Genomic DNA, 22248 nt, shown 5'->3' with positions numbered 1-22248 from the left:
GATTATTATCATGTTTTATTTGCGTCTTAGAAAGCTATTTATGTTTCAGAAATTAATGACCTCAGATTTCCAGTCTTTACATTGCTTATAAATTAAGCAGTATCAATTTTTTTATCTTAATCATTAATTTATTAATGACAAAAATATAAAAAATAAATATAATGTATGGGAACATATATTAACAGAAGCTATTTATGTCTTAGAAAAGTTATGCAGTGATGCCGAAATGAAAGAGAATAATGCACAAAGGGATTTTATGAGTGAAAATCGCATCATTTACTATTAAAACGAGTTAATTAAACTTTTTAATTTGCAAAAATTATTGAAATATTGCAATAACGGGGGGCCATTCTTTTCTAAAATATTCCATTCGTTTGTGTAGTGAAAATAACAATGTAATTAAAACTATTGCAACTTGAAATGCAACTTAAAACTATTAAGGCAACGCTACTATTGATATGTTTAATATTTTCAGTAATTAATTTATCAAAATTTACAAAGTAGTATATACTTTAGTTGTGTGATGCCATTTTTATTTTCATTATTATACTATTATTGATGATTTCACGTACTAAATGCTGTGGAAAGTAAATTAAAAGCAAAAGTAAAGTAAATTGTAAAATATCATTTTAAATAACGATTAGAAAGTACTCCATGAAGGCGTTCTTCCCCTTAGGCAAATAGTCCTTGAGTGCTTTATTATTATATAATATTTCAATTCAATTCCATTTAAATAACGTACAAATTATTGCGCATTACTGAATTATGCGCTTAAATGTTTCACATTGTTTAAAAAAAATTGTAATTTATGATATTTTTTTTTAAACGAAGAGAGATTAATATATTACTTTCAAAACAAATTTAATGTCTTCAGAATTATCTTTTACAGATAAGTGGGAATTTTTGGTAGGTGGGTAATTTACAGGTTAAGAAACACTACAGCTCTTCTCTTTTCTAAAGCAAATCAAGTAAATCCTCAAACGAGTTCTGTGCTTTCAGATTTAATTCTCGATTAGGGATTTTAAAGAATTCCTAACCTGCATTTTATCTGCAATGTGAGAATATTTTGAAAATTTTGATATGAAAAATTGGATGAATGTTTATTTACTCATTATTTCAAGTAAAAATATTCATTCATTCCCAAATGTGGTGCCATAAATTCTTTGCGTTTCCTCGACTAGAACGGCATTTCGACATGGGAGTGGGGCAAAGTCCTTTCATGCCACAACTGCTCAACTTACGTCAATAATTTTATGTGTTTAAGTAAGAAAATCATGTATTCTAGAGTTAGCAATTAATACTTACGAATGATTCCCCCCTGCAGATTATTAGTGTAAAAAAGAGAGAAAAAAAATCGATCTGCCTTTAACTTTGCCATTTTGAAATGTCAATCGTGCTTCTAAATCCAAAATGTTTCTGTCCCTTACCTTGCCCCTTGGTGCGACTGCACAGGTTGCAAGTACCATCGTTTTTTACATTGTGAGAACTATACATTCAAACATGCAGAGTATTCCTTATTTAATTTCTTTAAAAATAATACAGGGTGAGGTTATTTGGTGGCAACAATTTGAAAAGTTATACGCCGTTTATAGCGAACCAACGAAATACATGTTATATTATTCTAAGAATAATTCACATTAACAAATTCAATTTCAAATTGAATATTAGGACTGATTTTTGGACTTGCGTTTAATGGTAAAAGCTAGTAAGAGATTCAATATATGAACAAAATTAAACGCAACCGGAATGAGATATTATGAAAATTACGAACTGCAAATAATATACCACGATTTCTCTTAACTTGCAAAGTTCATTCCAAAGTACCAGAATCCTGCCCAGTTACTTCTTTGATTTATACTAAGAAAATATGTCTACTGAATATTCGATCATAATTCGAATTATACAGAAACAAATTAATTTATAAAATAAGTACTTTATACTAAATAGTTACAATTAATTTCCACTTCCACTGCTTTTTGATTTGGGATTGCAAAAGGAGAAACCTTTCCTTTAGGGGGTCGTCTTCAAGTTTAAGGTTTGAGACTAAGGAATGCAAAGAAACTTTTCCTATTTTCCTCTCACTGCTATCCCTAAACTGGGGTTAGGTCATGAAGTTATTATTTCATAGTCTAATGCTAGAATTTTAACTTTTGCAAACACTTAAATTTAGCTATTTCAGGTGCTTCCAAGGGCCTCCTATCTGCGTCATACAGATAATTGCGTTACTGCACCATATAGGTAGGGGGCCCTTAAAAACTTAAAAGAAAACGAATGCTATTATCTACATATACTTGAAGATTTTAAAGTTAAATGTAAATTGGAGTCAAATCAAGGCTATTCCTTTCGTATATTAATATTAACAATCATGTAAAAGGGGTTTAAGACAAAATCAAAACATATCAAAATTAAAGTAAGAATTTATAGTAGTACAAATTCTAAAAATAAAAATGAAAAGCAAAAGGGAAAAAAATTCAAGATAAAAAATATAAAAATAATAATTAATCTTCTTTTATTGAAATTCCGAACTCACCAAGGGAAAATGAATTAAAGCTTCTTTATATATGTAATGGAATCCGCAATCGGAATAAGATATTATGAAAATTACGAACATCTAAATGTAGTTTCGCTGAACATTTAAGGCCCCCTAAGCCTTTCGGGTCCCTATGCGACGGCATTCCTTGCTTACCCTTATTTACGCCACTGTACTGGAAGATAATTATAAAATGAAATTTCACCAAAATCATTTTCCTCTAGTAAATTATTCTCATAGAAGCACTAGATGATCGCGATATTAACAATACGTAAATGGCAGTGTTTTCGAAATAGTTTAATATTTATTCCTTTCTTGCTTTAAAGGTTGTGGAACACGACCATATTATCAAAAGGAGAACGAAGACGACTTGGCTCCAGGTAATATCTTCTTCCCAGTTAATGGCATTAATGATGCACTTCTAATAAATCAGTTAAAATTAACGACAATGAAATCTTTAAGGGAATGTAACTGGATAAATCTTAAGTTGAATAAGTTGAATTACAGAAGCTTCATATTCTTCACTTAACATATTAAAATCTGAAAGCAGGTAGATAAACTTTAACAAAGAGAAAAAAATAATGTTTGCTTTCAATCTTCGAAGGATGGTATGCTTTTTCAAAATATGAACTTTATGCTCCTCAAAAGTGCATAATATCCAAGAAAGAGTTAACAGCTGTTTTGTACCTCCGTAAAGGAACAAGTATCAATAATCAATAACCATGTTTCAAGGGTCAAAGCATAAGAAGAATTTTAAGAAATGCACTTCTAGAGTAATGCTTGTAAATAGGTTTGAATAGCATGTAGCATAAAGAAATGCACATGAACATTTTATCGCTAAACCTCAAAAAGCATACTTGGCGCCAGATTTCAGTTGAAATGTTCAGAACATAGAAAATGACATCCTTATCACAACCTTCGCTGTCATTATAAGAACTGTATATAAAAGTGGAGAACAAAATGACTTGAAAGCATACAGCTAGAATATATCCAAGAAATTAATATTTTTAGATTGTATGCATTATATTAGGTTTTTTACATTACTTGTATTTATAATCGGTCTTCTGTTGTTTTTGCACTTAACTATCATCATGACTTAATTGTTAACATATAAAAAATGTTAAATGTTAAAGTGCATATCTAATTTCTTATTTATGTAATAGTGTCAATATCCAAAATTTCTTTCGTGATTAGTTATCAAGTAATAGTCTGATAGCAGTCGCACATGAACGAGAAAACAAACGTCACTATATAAAAAATTCATTAGAGAGTTCTCAACAACATGTTAGTTTTTTTTTTTTTTTTTTTTTTTTTTTGCATAACAGACACTGAGCAAAAAAGATAGTAAATTATTTTTAACATTTAGACTTCAACTACCCCTTTCTATATCCTTTAAAATTTAGTAAATTTTACACGATTTATGCAAATTCATCTAATTTACACAATCATGTAGAGTTCCGATGGAAGGAACAAGACAACAATAATGAAAAAAATTCGCAGTAAACTAAAAATATTTCCCAATGCTGAAAAGCCTATTTATCATCTTATCATTCTCGTTTTCATAGATGTATATTGATTTATTTAGCTTTCCATATCTCTTTCTGTCTTGTTGTTTCCAAAACATAAGGAAATTTTCGCTTAGCACATATCTTTAATCACTACCTTAACAATTAAGTCAAGATGATATTTATCTAAATAATAGGACTTAGGTTACTTAATGTAACACAAAAATTTTTTATAATAGTTAATTATGTCCCAAACTGTTAAGAATAACTGTTGTAATCACTTTACTGTAATTAGATAAGTTATTTTTTACTACTGATATAATGAAATATATAAGTAGTAAACAATGAAATAAATGAAAAGCAATATATCCAATGAAATGCTGTATCACTTTGAAAATATAGTGAAGTCATATGAACAATGGCTACACCTGGTTACTGACTGAAGCAAAATTATGTTTAGTAATCATCCTAATATACTTATTAAAAATTTCTTAATATTTCTATAATTCATTTGAATATTTTATTAAATAAAAGCATAGCATAAATAATTTTTTGACAAAACGCGCAACAATCGAATGATCGTTTACATATAATTTTCCAAGTTTCAAGCTTTTGGTTTAATAATTTCAAGCTCTGGGTGAATCCCTTGTTTTTTATATATTAAAATATCGTTCCTAGAAATGAACCTGAACTGTTTTCAAATTTAAAGAGCACTGAGCCTGGCAGAAACTGCTTTTAAATCTACGATTTCGTTAATCTAGATTTCTGTCCAGTAACAGAGAATAAATAAATTTATGCGGGATCGATAGGTGAGAAAAACTAGTATTTTAAGCAAGAAAACACCGGAGGTAAACATGAAAATTCAACATTATATTTCCTTTTTTAGGTAGAAGTGTTAATCATGTATACGAGAAGTGCATGTATAGACACAAGCCAGAATTCCTTATAACGTTACTAATTTTTCGAGGCCATAACTTGGTTATATTCAACAATAATAAAAGAAAATTGAGGATAAAATGTACAAAACATCATTAGTTATGTGTGGCGCAGAGAGAATGCAATTTAAAACCTTAAATTTTAATATTTACAGGAAAATGCCGAAAAGATAAGCGTGTAATAGGAGGAAAACCTGCTATGAAACATTCGTGGCCATGGATGGTAAGTACTTACTTTTTTTTTCTTGTAATGTATATTTCTGTTAGAAGTATGTTATAATTTTCTCATAATATTTTAAATCTTCTCTTATTTTAATCTAAAAGTAGATTTTGTTTATTTGATTATGACAAAGCTCAGCCTAGGTATCTGCCTAAAGAAAGAGCTGTCTTCGGGAGGACTTTCCAAGAGAATTGGACTCGTATTCAAGTTACGCATGAGAAAAACCAGCCCGTCCTCCGGGATACGAACCCGGATCGAAGTACCAGTGTTCAACGGCTTTAACGCACAGCCATTTGTGAACTCTTTAATCTGAAAGAGATTGAACGTAGCTACCCGAATGTAGTTTTGATTGATTCTAAACGTCCGGATAGGGAAACACTATATATAATATAACAATGGGTAAATTAAGAGTGATGTTAATTTGATTTAATGCCTGACGTTATTAAAATTTTATCATTGCTGTTCAAAGAGTGTTCTTGAAATACCACTGAATATTGAAACCTTTAACAGGATTTTTGTTTAAACATTTCTTTCATCTATTCATTTAGTGACTTTCAAATCATTCGTCCATTCACATCAACTTTACTTACATAAGAATAATTTAAATGAGAAAAACCCGAATCGTATAGCATTATGTTCTGAAGACCAACAATTCATCTGTAGAGTTTCCAATGGACTCTACATATGAATGAATGACTCTACAGACTACTCTATTCCACTGAATTACCAAAATTTTGATTTTTTAATACTTTTCCATTTTTTAGGCCAGTCCTGACGAGTGTCAAAAGACGACATGCGACTTGAAGCGATTTCCAGATAATTGTTTCTTGAGTAGAGGAGGGGATCTTAAAGCTCATCAAAATTTAGTAGTTACTAGTTTTCATAAATTCAGCTGGGAGCTGCAATGTTTCGTAAACCAATTTTGTTCATGAAATTTCCCAGAAATTGCTTTCCTTCAATAGACATGCAAGCACTTTATTACAGCTCTTACTTTCTATTCTAAAACCTCATTAACTTTATATATTATTTTTTAGACTTTGTGTAAACAGAAGCCAGAAGAACATAACTACCTTTTCTACTTCTTCTTTTACTCAATAAAAGCAAAATATCTACATCAAAGCGCTTAACAACATACAACCATTGCACATATGGAAATTAAAGCATTTCTAAATTAGCATGTCGTTGAATACAATTATGTTATTTACAATTTTCTCATTTGTACAACGCTGGTAGATTATGTAATTACGCTTATTTCGGAGCCAAAAAGAAACACGGAAATTCAGCAATGCCTTCGTTGGGATCCGAGCTTCCCGCTTGCAAGCCGGACGGGCTTCCAATTACGTTTATAAAGATATTCGGTAAAGGAAGAGGAAAATCTTTAAATCTTTTAACTCATATATATAGTTCATCTGTAGTTCAGAAAGCAATAATACTTCTGAAGCGACAGATTAACGGTTATAAATGAGTTGAATAAATTATTATTTATAACTACTGCCGAAGACTTTAACTAAGCATTTATTAACTCTAAAATGAGGTATTCGATTTAAGTTAATATGCGAATTTGATGTATTTTTTCTAAAACGGAACGATGCACGTTATTTTAAGATGACAAACTACGAAACCTTAGAGAGAAACAAATGACTTTCCGTCTTTTTACCTTTTGATTGCAGTAAACATGACAACCTGACGGTTACAAAGAATAGAGAAATATCACAGCAATAGACTTTGCAGTTTGGGATTATGTCGAATATTAACAGTGAAATGTCATAAAAGTGAAATCCTAAGTATTTTCAAACAAATGTCACTCAAAGATTGCAGAACTGAAATAAAAAGACAAAAGTTATGAAATAAGACTATTAAAAACTTAGAGCTTTCTAGAATGCACAGTATTAGAAACTATCAACATTAGTTAATTATGTTCTTTCATATCTGCTTTTCGTATATTTTTTTTAATTCTATGTCCCATTTCTTCAGTTCTGTTTTATACAACTAACAGATGATTTTACAGACTCCGATTTTATTGACTATTTTTTATGGTTCCTTGTAAAAAGCATAGCATGATTTTATTTCGCAAAACAGGACATTTATCGGTTGCCCTTGAATTTCAAATGCTTAAATTTTGAATTAGTTTATTTCACGAATGGACAATCTGAGTAAACTTTCCAAGTAAATCTAGTACGTACATGCATTACCTTTCGCTCAAATCATAACAGGTTAACGTAGTATCGGACAGTGATTGCTTCTGAGCTGCACATGTAGTACATAGCTAGTTCCAAACAGAATCTCACTGCAGTACACTTATATAAACTATTGCTAGAAATTACTTAAAATGATGCCTGGACCTGAATTTTAATAGCCATTTTCTTATATTCTTATAAACCACTTTCTTCTTATATAATATTTTTTAAGAAACTTTTAGTTTAGTTGGACAGTTTAAGTACTAATATTATTACTATATATTTTTATACGGTGTTTACAAAAAATAAGCTTTTATGTATGCAGTATATTTCAAACCTCCATACGTAAACATTTTGGGGAGATAGGGAAGAACGTCGATATGAATTATTTTCATACAGAAGAAATATGACCGGATACTAAATTCGCAGGAGATGGAATAGATACAAAGACGCAGAGAGAATGCAACACAAGAAGCAGCGTAAAACGCTTTATTAGGAAAATCATAATAGTAGAACAATTAAGTAGATACCAGAATAAAACACGGTTATCACAAGAAATGTTCAAAGTTCTGACTATTCGCAGTGAGGCATACCTGACACCAAAGCCTTACGAATCACTCAAAATGAAAAATAACTGGAGTTTCTCGGGTATTAATCGTAGCGACTGTAAGTGCTGTCTTAGTATCTATCTAGAAGCAACAGATGTTTAGTTATAATGGCCATGATGACCTTCCAAGGAAAGAAATCGTTGCAGTGTACGTGGTGTAAGCAAGTGTAAGTGGGGAGCTACGGGATGGATACACCACTTGCAAGCACAACCGGTAAAGCGTAAAAGTCATAGAAACATAATTCCAGTAAATCAGGCAGAAACTTCCCCAGAGAAATCCGATATTTCCGAACGTCCAGTCGAAGTCCTTACGAGCATGGGCCGACTAAACAATCCCTCAAGATAACTGCCCACTCATTAATGTCACGTCTGTGTTGTGCAGCACATGATCCTGTTAGCGTGTGGTCTCTTAGCAATAGTAAAAATTGAAATCCCGTTCACTGGAAAAATATCTTTCATTCGTGAGCAGAACTCATCTTGGGAGTTCTATAATGTCACTTTGCTGCAGAAAAACTACGCAAATGTCACACATTTTGGCTTTCTTTCATCTTCTGTAACTGGGCGCGTTGCAGATGAAATTCATATAAAGCATCTGCGCACACAGCACGCTATGCACTAGTTCGAGATGTTCCCGTTATAGGACAAGCGCATGTATACTTCTGCTTGAATTGCTAACCATAGCGTACAGATCTCATCTTCCATGACGAGAATTTCGGTATGCTGCATTCTAACCTTGAAAGATCCGTGTTCACACAAGTGGTGATGAAAAAGCATAAACATTTGATGCTGTGATATACCTCTGCTTAGATGCCTTTCCCTAAACATTCTTACAGGACTCGTTCTTGACTATCAGGTAACTCATATACGAAATGCATATACGCCAACTCAGTGCTTGTAAATGGATGCATTTTGTTTTACAGGACAGCACAAGATTTAATGAAAAAGCCCTAGGTGACGACCAATGAAGTGCTTGCGTGCAGTGATCACTCCAAAGATCTCTCCTAGGGTATATCCACCTGATTCCGCTTTTCTAGGTAACTGTAGTTCATATCGATGTTCTCTAATTTACTTCAATTAGGTGGAATTTTGAGATATCCTACATAAAAACACTTTCAAAACATTTCCTTTGGTTTACATACAAAATGTACCAATTCTTTGTATATTTGCTCTTAGGGCCTACAGAAGTTATTGTTATTAATGGAGAGCAATGCAATGAAAAGCTTACCACATTTGTTGGTACTGTCATGGGTTGGCTGATTAATACTGGAGGTAAACGAATTCAGGCCAAGTACGCTGAATAATTATTACTATTTTAGATTTAGCTACACCGTAAGGTGCATGTTAATTTTACAATAGTTATTTTAAATTTTGAAACCCTTTCCTTTCAATTATTATTTTCCACTTACAACTGCCTACCAGAATGAATTTTTATAATCTTGTTGAATGCATATGGTTAGAATTAATACATAAAGAAAGTTTAACTTCGAAAGAGAGTCCTTAGGAGTCCTTAGTGACGCATGTTTGCCTTCTGTCTAATTCATTCTTGAATCTATTACGTTCGGCTGCACTGTGCGTGCCTTTTGATAATCGCCGGCTACTTTAAATTAAGGGCCAACTACGTTAGATATTTGTCTTTAGCTTCGGCCAAGTTTACTTTAGTTAGTATTAGGCTAGTTTCTTATTTTCTTATACTGATTTAAAAGGTCCAAGTGAAGGCTTTTCTGTAAGCCCGAGAAGTGGCCAACTGTTATTATTTCTTTGAGTGAATAAAAGTGCATTTTAACTCTTCTCGAGACTACGTTGTAAGTACTTGAACTCAGTGATAAGTCGCTACTTAGTTCACTAGGTTCCTCGATATATTATCAAAGACAAAGTAGCAAGGGCCATAACAACATGATTTACAAATAATTTCATTGCATTTAAATTTGAACAAATTTTGAAAACAATTCATCGTCTGTGAATGGTCAATTTAAAATAAAAAATAAAAACAAAAGTAAAATAAATGAAGAAAGAAATAGTATAAATAAAATGAATAAATATATATAAATAAATAAATGTAAATGTAAATAATAAGTAAATAAATGAATATATAAAAATACATTAAAAATACAAAAATATATATAAAAAATATACAAGGATTACTAATCTTTGTATGAAACATTTTTTTTATTTTTTATGTATTCATTTATTTATTATTTATATTTACTTTTATTTATTTATATATATATTTATTCATTTTATTTACATTATTTTTCTTTTCATTTATTATATTTTAATTTTTATTTTTCCCTTCATTTATTTTACTTCTTATTTTTATTTTTATTCTTATTTTACTTTTTATTTTTGTTTATTTTATTAATATTTATAAAATTTAATCAGCAACTTTGTTTTTATTATATAAGGTACCATTTATAATTCTGAATTATATGTAGCATATGAGTGCAAGTTGTCTTTATTTATGCAATACTGCTACTCTATATACTCTCTGATTTTGTTAAAAAAAGTACAGTTAGATCTGTCAACTCTACCCTGGTGGTGGCGGTTGCTGGACTGTACTTGATCTCCTCCCGCTGAGCAGACACTATTCTGTTTGGCATACACTTTAGGTCAGAAGCCTGCTCAGTGGTGATAAATAAATAAATAAAAGTCAATTTAATTTAAATCTCAGTATGTCATAAATTAGGTTCCCCAAAATAAACGGATCCTGCAGATTTCAAATTTAAAAATGCATAGTCCTTTTCGTTGGATTCAGGCCTTTAATTCTGTTCTATAGATGGCTCTTTTCAAGAAACCGTCTTCAGGCATGGACGTAGACATAGGCTGCGGAGCTTCTCTCATCAGCCCTCGATATGCTCTCACTGCAGCCCACTGCGTTGAAAACGCGTAAGTCTAAGAAAAATATTTTATTTTTTAACGCTATATCAGTAATTTAGGTTGCAATAAAAGATATTTCTTCACGTATTAAAAAAGATTTGTAACAACACTCACGTCAAGTATTCAAGTTAAAAATTTTTAACTAAGCTGTATCTAGTTCTTTTAAAATAGTAAAATCTCAGTAAAGCTGTTTAATAGAGAAAAATGATTTTGTGTATTCTAACCTGTAATGAACTTTTGCATTAATTTAAAACCACTAACAAAAATGGAATTAACGTTAATAATGTATCTTAGTTTGAAGGGGAAGATCATCGCTTCGGTCTCTCGAAAACACCATTACATACATATTACATTAACCCAAGTCTCGGCAGCCTATAACCAGCAGGTCACCGAGTGACTCATTTCGTTATTTTAAGTAACACATTTGAGTTCCGAAAATAAAGTATAATATATAAAAATAAATTATAAATCATAAACTTGAAAGAAACACTTGAAGAATACATAAAAAAGCGAAAAATAAATACACTGCTGGCCATTAAAATTGCAACATCATGAAGGAAAGCAAATACAAAAAAAGATTGCACGTAAACAGTATGGCATGAAGACAAAATGATTAAATTAGTAAGCATTTTTAATGTTTACGCAGAGGTGTGAATTTAGTAGAAACAGCTGCCACCCCTGGCAGCTAAAACAGCCCTAACATACCCATTTCCTGACTAATGGTCCGTGATGTGGTCGTACGGTTTTATCTTACCCCGTTAGGCATGGAGTCATACTGGGCTTGGATGACAGAAATGGGCAACTGATTCCATGTTCCTTCAAGTCTATGCCACACTTCATAAATCATATTAGCTGGAGAGGGGTGGCGAGCCAGTCTCTTAGTAACCCATGACCAGATCTTTTCAATGAGTGACAGATCTGGAAATCATACAGGTCAGGGCAGCAATCGAATACACTGTGTATCGAGAAAGGTAAGAACACGACGTGAAACATGTGATCTTGAATTATCTTGTTAGAACATGGGTTTGGGGACGTCGAAGATAGGGCACAACCACTGGACGTAAGATGTCAGAAATCTACCGATCTGCGTTTAAATTACCGTCGATCCGAACTAGATATGTGCGTGTAGTGTACCCAATGGCTGCTTAAACCGTCACACCAGGTGCAGGGCTCCTACGCCGATATCGAATGCAAGCAGGCAAATATATATCGTGCGGTCTCCTCAGACACTTCAGACACGTATACGGCCATCAGAATACTGCACGTAGAACCGGGATTCGTTTGAAAAGGTGCCACTCCTGTCTCCTTTGTCGTCTGGCGCACTATAGTAGCCGTTTCTCTCTATTCTGCATTGTCAAGGGAAGCCGAAGTAATGGTCACCCTGTTGATAGTCTACGCTGCTGCAAACGTCGACGCACCTTACGAGCTGATACTTAGCGTGCTGCAAACATGCCCATTTCCTGACTAATAATCCATGATGTGGTATAACGGTTTTGCAGAGCTGACCTTACAATATGTCTGTTCTCTATGGCGTTAGTTATGGGAGGCCGTTGAGAACCTGAATGCTGTTCAGTATGACCCTCAGCAATCCATTGATTCCATATACGCATGGCAGTGGTTGGATGTCGACAAGTGAGACCGGGGATATCACAGAACGACAGTCTACACTTTCTATAGGCAATGATCCTGCCTCTATCGAATTTCGAAATTTGCTGGTAAGCATTTCCTTTTCTCATTCGAGCCATAACATGATATTCTGAGCAAACTCGAACCTTAAAAAGAGCATTCAGCATGAGAAATCTACTACACAACTTTTCTTTTATGCAGAGCTTCAGATGTTGTTTCTTCCTCCTGCGTCTTCGAAATGCGCTGAAAAATGCTTCGAAATGCTCTGAATCATTTGCGTATCCCAACTTCTCCCTTTCATGTGATTTTGTCGTTCGTCAGATCATTCCTTTTTGGTGTTTTAATTTTAATGACCAGGACTCCAATAATAATTATAGTTTATTTTATTGCAATGTTGAAATAACAAAAATGGATTCCTATTTTTTAAAAATAAAAATTGTAGCATAATTTCTAACAAACCGATAAGATTAACAGTGCTGATCCGTTAAGTCATAATTCCTAAAATTGGCTTTCATTTTATCTGCATTTGGTTCAATTCATAAATGAGACCAAGAATTTTTACATATGAAATTTATTTTAAGAAAGAACAGGAGAAGCTTAACTACCGAAAACTTAGATGCTTCTTGTTTTCTTGATTAATCATAAGCCAATCTTGACTAAACTGATGCCACAAGTTCAGCATCAGAGAAACCATCGATATCCAAGAGAAAAACAAAATTCATTCAGTTACTTTTATTTTTATAATAATTAGAATCAGAATTAAAATTTTTATGTTTCAAATTTATAGCGTATTGTAATTATTTTCTCAAAAGTTTATCTTATTATTCACCAAGACAGACTGCTTTAAAATGAAAATACCACTGATCCGAAACAAAATTTTAATACACATATTCTGCTTGATCCTGACCTGCAGCCAAAAAAAGTTTGGCGAAGCCCGATTTTAACCTTCAATAAACTCTTCACGATTTCCACATCCTGCTTAAGAACTATACATTATTAATTTCTGATGCCTTCACGAGCCTCATGTTTTAGGGTTGTGAAACATAGAGCTGGCAATAGCAGGATACCTCCAAAATCCGTTCTTTCTAAAATCATTTTATATTGTAAAAACTATCTTCCCCCATAGCACAAAACATCCTCAGGATGTCCTATTTAAGTCGCAATATCCCGGGACATACTTAGGATGTCCTAAGGATGTTGATTCTCAGATGTCCTGAGGAGACCGTAATTTAACATCCTGAGGATGTCTTATTTAAGTCGCTATGTCCCGGGATATGACAGGATGTCCTGAAGATGTTGATTCTCAGATGTCCTGAGGAGTTCACCAATTTCACATCCTGAGGACATTCATTCTGCATTGTCCGGAGGACTTTCGTTGTCAAATATTTTGAGGATATTTGTTCTCAAATTTACCAGTTTTAATTTTTTGACATTGCACATCTGAAACTTGCACATTATTTTATTTTTCATATGTATTTTACTAAGTTGTTTCTAAATGCTGTACATTAAAAATATTGATATGATTGATGATTTATTCTTGTTATTTTGTTATTAATTTTAACTGCTATTTTTTCTGACGTTTTTAAAAATTTATTTAGTCATGGAAAAGATTTTTTTCAATGGATTAGCATTTTCTAGAATATTTGCAAAATTCTAAATAACATATATTTTTTTTACAAAAAATGAATAAATTACATGTACAATTACTTACAGATTACAAACCCTACTACAAATATAGGTAAAATTAGATATATATATATTTAATTACGGAAACGAATTTTTTTTTAAATTTGGGTATAGAGACATTAGGTATTTTTTTGGAAGCAGGAAACATGAAAAATTAGCAACTGCCTTCGCCGGGAATCGAAGGACGGACCTCTGGAATATCGGCCCAGTGTGCAGAACCACTACACCACGAAGACACGCTAGGTGTGGTGGTGGTGTATTTAATTATGGCAAAGCACACTAGGGCTATCTGCCTAAGGGGAGGGATGTCTTCGTGGAGGACTTTCTAAGGGAAACTGGCTCGTATACACGTTACACATGGGGAAAACCACGAAAACACCCATACAGCCAGCCCGTTCGCGGGATTCGAACCTCGGATCGCACTACCAGGGTTCAGCGACTTTACCGCTCGGCCGCTGGTGGGCCGAAGACACGCTAGGAAAGCGGAAGAAATACCTTATATTACTTCTCTTTTTAAAGGCCGACTTTTTTTTAAGGGGATCCAATCACTAAATCCTGGGTGTGGATATACCTCATCCAACACCTTTTTAGTTCGGGCGCCACTGTAGAGACATTAGGATTTTTTGGGGAAGCCGTAGAGATGAAAAATTAGCAACCGCCTTCGCCGTGAATCGAACCACGGACCTCTGAAATACCGGCCCAGCGTGCAGAACTATTACACCACGAAGGCACGCTAGGAAAGCGGGAGAAATACCTCATAAGGAAAATTTTTTTCCTCTAATTACAGGACAGAAAATGTTTTTCAATCGCGCGATCTGTTATTGATATTGAATTACAGTCGTGCGATAATTTCGCAGTAAAGATACATCTCTGATGACTATCCAAGATTCTAGAAACTTTGGTCTTATATAGAGATGGTCGTCTTATAGAAATAATGCTTAATATCAATATTTATTTATAATCTCAGAACTATTGGTCACTTTCAGAAGTGGTCGTTTGAGAGGCGATATTCTATATATTTATTTACTGATACTCTCAGATTCCAAAATTTGTTTATATTCTCAGAAATATTGGATGGAAGGTGGTCGTCCCATACATGCAAAATTTTACATTTCATTAAAAATGAATTCGGCATTATTTAACTATTTCCCTATTAATTAATTAATTAGATAAAGAAAAAATTAGGAAATAGTTCTGTTTATTACGGAATAATGTAGGAAGTTCTACAGAACTATATTCTTTCGCGTCATTGCACATTGTATCCGGCAAACTACTAGTTCCTCGTATTCTTCCGCAAATCCGTAAACATCTGTCTGATTTGAAACGAAATCCAAAATGGCTGCGCCATGAGGTTAACTTGTATGGATATTTTTTGTTGCATGAAAGGTAAGTTCAGTTGCAATACTTGTATGTTTACTTTTTTTGCTTTTCGAATTTATGTTATTTATGTCATTTTGACAGTTAAATGTTTCACAGCTTTATGAATTGTTACCATTCTGTCGTGAATTACGTGTATCTCAATGGCTGGCTGTCTTTTCAAATATCTAATTTGCCCTGCTATCCAAATGTTTATGACTGAATTTTTTTTTAGTCTAGTTTATGCATTCAGTTTCAGAATAATATGTGTGATCAGATTGCTTATTATTTTATTGCAGCAATAAATTTATGTTAAATAGTTTGAACAATTGTATAAAAATAAGAGTTTGCATTGTTTTGTCCAAAATATGTATGGTTGAAACATTATCTTAATCTAGTTTGTAATTCAAGTTTTTTTGGGGGTACTGTTCTGTTATTGGGACCAGAATCGGAAATGTGTGAACCTGTGTTCGTAAGTATGTGCATAGATGTTTGAATGTAGACACACACACATACAAATATACAAGCATACATAAATACATTTCTGAACCCGGTCCTGATAACAGAACAGTACCTTTTTTTAATCTTTTTTGAATATTTTATAAAATGATTAAGCATTTTTCAAACTGCATATCATTTTAAGATTCGACTTGCAGGAAGACAAAATATGGTCATTCAATCAAATGCTTATTGCTTTTAACATTTTCTCATAAATATTGTTTGCATTTTTATTGTATTTTAGATACTTTAGTTATGTAAAGTGAACATGAGAATATTAGGAAAGCTGAAGAATATGAATAGCTATCATAATACATGTATTTTTTCATCGAGCCCATTGTTTTAGAAACCAATGCACCATTATTATATGCTGGCTTATTTTATAGTTATATGCAGTTTAATTTTATGTTCATGTTATTGTAGTATTGTCATTATAATAAAAGTATTGATAATTTTTGTTGAATCTTGCAAGTTGCCTAACATTCAGAATTATTGCTACCGAATTTTACTGATAGTTTTTTCGAGTTGACATAATCTGTCTGATAAATAAAATAAACTGGTGTTTAAATTATATGCATTTCTCTTAATGTTTCATTGAAAGTGAGATGGAAATACAAATGCTATCCAGAAAAGTGAATTTTTTTTGCCTGAAATAACAAACTGTACTAAATGATTAATGTTTATATCATTTTAGAAATGTCAATATTAAAGTTTCTCCCCCTTCTCTTCTTTGATTTTGAAATAATTTATAATAAAATAATATATGCATAAGTGTAATTAATGTAAAGTGTTATTCAATAATATAATTTATTTTTGCTGATATTTTTATATTTCTTATCTGGGTTTTCTTTTGGTGTTAGAAGGAGGAAAAGACTGTAATGTTTTAATTAAGGAAATAATTAAAACATTACAGTCTTTTAAATAACACAGTTACAGTAATGTTTACTGAAGCAATCAGTACTGTGTGATTGAATAATGTTAAAATGCATTGTTCATAAGGAAATTTGCTTAGATTTGTGTTATAGATTTTATTTTGACACAAGCTGAAATTTGAATTATTGGAAGCACTTTGAAAACCTGAATTATTTCCTGAATCATTAATCAGGCCAATATATAACATACAAATTTTCATACAAAATTATTTCTTTGAGCATATTATAAAGAGCTCATTTAATTTTATTATTTGTACAAATTTTAGACAAAAGTAGCATGTAACAGTTAAAGATTTATTGAAGCCTACTTGTTACTTGTGGTAGCAAAGAAGTGTGAAAGATATTGCCACATTAGCGAACATGACAATCATTGATGCTTAGTTTAATAGTATATTGAGAAATGCTGGGAACTTTCAGAAGTAGACATTTCGGAAATGATGGGCTTGATAAGAAATTTACATGGTTTTATTATTTATTCTTTAGTTAAGAATGGATTTTAGATGTTCATGTGAAAGAATTCTGTTTAATTAGTGAAAGAATTATTAAAGTTTGGCATTTAAAAAAATGAGTTAATAATATGCAATTATCTTTTTATTATACATATATTACTATATATTTCTAATGCGCTATGTAAATGTCAGTGCTAAACAATTGAGATACTATTGTCAGGGTAATCTTTTCTTATACATGAAAAATTCTGATACTTTCTTATCATCTACCCTCACAGCTTCAACTTAAGCTAAAACAGCAAGAGTATGCACACGATAATAGCAAACATTGAATGTGCATACCACACACATGTATTTACATGCTTTATATTTAATCTTTATTTCTGAATAGTATTCCATTCGATGAAAAATATGTGAATATTGACCCAATATATATATTTTTGTGTGTGTGCATCCTAAAATTTCTTGTTTCTTATAAAGTGCTTATTTGAATTACTACTTGTGAACAGAGCAGTAGATATGAACCATAAACTAACCATTTTGCCAATTTTCACAGCTTTGCAGATAGTCAGAAAGCACCAAAATTTGTAATAATGTTAAGTTTAAATGATGTTCTATACTTTTGTGTTAATTTTTCTATTCTATTAATTCTATTACTGTGTTATCAAACTTTCTGCAGGAATTTCAACTGGTTGAGATGTTATTACCATGTGGAGAAGAATTTGGTTTTCAAGCTAGAAAAAATTGCAGCTGAAGGATTTTGTAGAAGGTCAGTCAAACTGGTTTTAGTTAATTATAATTTAATTTTGGGTGAAGAATTCTCAAATTTATTTATCATAAGTGTCTAAAGGTCTTCTAACTTAAATTCTGCTTGTTTTTGAACTTTTTCATGACATTCATTCTTTGATTATTATTTTTTTTCTTAATTTACTAACTTATGTCCAGGCACATAATGTTGCATTTAATGCCATACCTTAAATATTGTAAAATGTTAAAATAATACATTTCACTTAAAAATGTGGTTGTGACAGTAAATTTTCTGTTACATTTAATCATATCTATAAACATTGGTATACATCATTTTTCAATAATCTGTATATTATTTTGTGCATTTCTTTTACATCCAAGATCTGGCATATGACTTGCTTTTCAAACTGATAACATGGTGTAATAATGTAATCTAATGGTTAAAGTTTACTATGGAATGGGCCAAATTTAATAAATTATTCTTTGATAGAAATTTATTCATGTGTTCAGTGTGTCTCATCTCTTTAAATTGCTAAAGTAAATTTTATGTACTTGCATTTAGGAATTTTGACTGTATCAGAGTAATTTTATTTCAGTTATTTAGAGTTTGATTCAAAAATATGCCACATTAAGGGTTATTTTTTAACCTAATTTAAAATTTTCATTACTTTAACATGTCCAATAATTGTTATTTTAACTCCGATATTGTAATAATATCAAAATTCCTTACTTTTTGATAGGTAATCCAAATGTAAAACAAGAAAAGAAAAAATTAAAATCTAGAAGTATATTTATTTCATACCTCTAACAAATAAAAACAACACAAGCACTTTTTACTGTCTATCTGCATAGTGTGGCATGTCCCGTAAGACTGAGATTTGTATGGTCAAATCCATGTTTCAGTTAAAGGAAAATGTATGCACAGTCTTCTGATTTTCCCTTCGATTAAGGATTCTGTATATACTAGCATAAGAAATATATTAGTTAATGCAGTGTTATACATCAATATTTATAGACAATTATTGTGGCTATGTTTATTATAATTTTGTTCACTGTAATGGCTGGAGTGCCTAAACCATCATGCTGTGTAAACAAAACTCAAATCTTCATCTCTGCATACTGCTCCACTAGTGTTTAAACCACTGAAATGGTGATTATGGTAGAACATCTTTGATAAAAATTTACTCTAATGTAACCCTTGGCGAATCGTTTCTTTTTTTTAATATCAAGATCGTCACCTGAGAGGATCAGCACCAATTTCAAGGTGGCCGCTACACAAAACCAAAATAAGAAGTCAAAGACATACACAAACTCTGTGTCCATGTACACATCGACCTATTAAAACAGAGAACTGCACAAACTGGGCATTGTGCACTGCCTTAACTTTGTCCATGTACACATTGATCTATTGATCTAAAATCAGAAAGTTAAAAATATCATAGTTACCAGAAAAAATTCGCCACTGCCTAACACACAGACAGAGAGGAATAAGTTACCAAAAATACATATTTCCTAACATAAAAACATTAAACAACAAATCTTCTAACAAAATTTAACACACAGAGACAAAAAAATAAATGAAACATCATTTTTTTAACATACCTTTTTTTTTCCACATGCATATGTTTAGGCTTCCCACCACCATCCTCCAGGTAAGCAATTCAATTAAATTTTTCGTCTCTTAGTCACCTCAGACATACTCAAACGATGGTACCCACACCAAAATAATAAATAGCATGTTCAAAATACAAGACCATATCACTTCCGTGCAACCAAACACAGCAATTGAAAAGAATGGTAAGAACCAAAAACCTGGGTCCGTACAAAAGGTTTACTATTAAAAAAAGTAGCCCAAAACTAAATTTATCACAACACATTGGCAATATTTGCAGAAATAACTCCTTTTTATTGACAAAAAAAAAAAAAAAAAAAAAAAAAAGTTTTTTTTTTTTTTTTTTTTTTTTTTTTTTTTTTTTTTTCCAAAGGCCACTTTCGCCAACATTATCAACATTAGGGTTACCGAAAAACTTATTTGACGCAACGGGCTTCCACATTTCATAAACAACCAATACCACTTTGCGATTTTTTTTCAGACAGAAACCAAAGTGTACCATACAGTAAAGATTAGCCACATCTTCATTTACTACTGTACTTCTTTGGTAAATTTCTGCGGTTAAATTCAAAAGTTTAAAATTGCATTAACATGATCAGATTTTATTTTCTGCATGTAGCTAACAATTACTTATGAGTTGTCAGATAAATGTTACCAGATGCAGTTAATTATTTTTTACTTGTCAATCTCATGAGACAAGTTTTTTTTTGCTCCTGCAAGACTTTACTTTGTGTTGCAAAATAAATTCATTCTCACTCTTTTTGGACTTGCCTACACATTAAATTTAAAATAGTTTTATGAATAGGTAAGATGTGATTATCATAATTTTGTTTCTCTCTTTATCTTGGCAACTTTATATGTTGATTCAGTATCCAGGTTACCTACCAGTGGCTGATTGATAAAACTGCTCATATGTTCAGCTGGTGGTTTGAGTTTATTTTCTGACATGAAAAATTTTAAAAGGCATCCCCCATGTTTATTTTACTATAATCGAAAAATCAAATAATTGCTACTCTGTTTATAGGTGCTAAATGTTAAAATATTTTAAATGCTTCCTTTAATTTGCATTCTAATAGTCATTTGTTTAAATTTAATTATGAATTATATTCACATATAGTAATTGTGTTTTTTTATTTTAGGTGCTGTGAAAGGCAATGACAGAGATCCAATTTATCAAGAGTTCTTATATACATAAGAATACATGGATATAAGATTGTTTTTCATGAATTCAAATAAAATGTGATAAATTGGATTAATAAAAACACTTTTGAATTTTGAAAAGTGTTTTTCCTCTGTTAATCATAATATAGTGCCATAAATTTCTGAATGTGTTTATTTTTCATCCAAATAAATAGCTTTACAAAAATTTGTCATATTAATAGATATTGCATAATTTAGCGTTATTATACATATTTATTATAGCAGATTTAGCTGAACTACTTTTTTAGTCTCTCTGCAGATGAAGTCACAAAGGTAAGTGGTTAGATATTTTTCTGTATTCCCCATTAAGTAATTTTATCTGGTAAATTACCATTACTTATATACTAAAGGTGAAAGAATAAGCTTTCCTTGAAAATACAAAAATTTGCAGATATTTCAAAAAATTGGTATACGTAAAGTTCTTAAATTGCCACATATGCGAAACTGAAAATGTTATATATGAAATAGTTCATAAATATAAATATTTTCACTATTTTTTAACTATAATTCACTGCATTTGTTATATATAATCACAGTTTAAGGTAGCAGTGCTTTTCTCACTGTGATTTCTCATGTATTTTGATTCATAAATACACGTACATAAATCCACGTATTTTGATTTCTCTTTTGAGACCGAATAAAAAATGAACTAAACATTCTCGTTGACATTAAGAGTTGAATAAAAGCTCACCTCAAAATAAAATGAATTAATAAATTTATGGAAAATTTTACATAGCATATATTGAGCAGAAAGTGTAAACTGAATATACTTAATGGAATTAATAATTGGTGGAGTTGATTGCAGAATAAAATGCCTTAATTGCATGGTAAACAGTAGATCTTTTGAAGTTTTTCTATGTTGCGTAAAATGCAGATTTAAATTTTTGATATTGATTGTCATATAAATGGCAATTACTGTTTTATTTTGCTCTTAAATGAATGGTTAGTAATAAAATTATGGATGAGACAACCTTTAACATGCGCTAGAATTTACAAAGTTTAATTTGGTGCTGATTTCAACGGGTAAATTTCATTTTACTGAATTTTGCGTAAAATAATACCAATGAACCATTGCAAATTATTTTCAGAACTTTTTTTTTTAATCTAAAAGGGCTATTAGTTTTGAAATGTGACTTCATATTGTCAATCATAAACTTGTTTCGCTTTTCATTCAAGTCTTGCCATTTGGCAAAATTTAACATATTTACCTTTAAAATCTAATATATTATTGACTAACAAGCCAAGCTATTTAAAAGCATTACACACAATTCTTAACAATGCTTTTTTTAATTTT

At 31.4% G+C, this 22248-nt stretch overlaps 1 protein-coding gene and 1 long non-coding RNA gene across 2 annotated transcripts in view; both read left to right on the top strand.

Annotated features, from left to right (window-relative positions):
• Positions 1–22248, top strand: part of LOC146996233 (venom protease-like) — a 74086-nt gene that overhangs the window by 8654 nt on the left and 43184 nt on the right. Inside the window, exons 3-5 of the mRNA XM_085821393.1 lie at positions 2857–2910; positions 5126–5193; positions 10748–10857. Coding sequence (XP_085677519.1) covers positions 2857–2910; positions 5126–5193; positions 10748–10857 — 232 coding nt within the window. The remainder of the gene's footprint in view (positions 1–2856; positions 2911–5125; positions 5194–10747; positions 10858–22248) is intronic.
• LOC146996235 (uncharacterized) lies at positions 15408–21551 on the top strand. Its single transcript, XR_015041872.1, has 3 exons — positions 15408–15546; positions 18075–18164; positions 20894–21551. It is a non-coding gene; the product is annotated as an uncharacterized LOC146996235 (long non-coding RNA).

The sequence above is a fragment of the Stegodyphus dumicola genome, chromosome 7, assembly GCF_044657685.1.
Source record: "Stegodyphus dumicola isolate Sdum_Otavi_A_Nest chromosome 7, ASM4465768v1".
NCBI classification, from domain to species: domain Eukaryota; kingdom Metazoa; phylum Arthropoda; class Arachnida; order Araneae; family Eresidae; genus Stegodyphus; species Stegodyphus dumicola.
The sequence above is the reverse complement of the archived record's forward strand: the minus strand, read 5'-3'. Positions and strand labels throughout refer to the sequence as shown.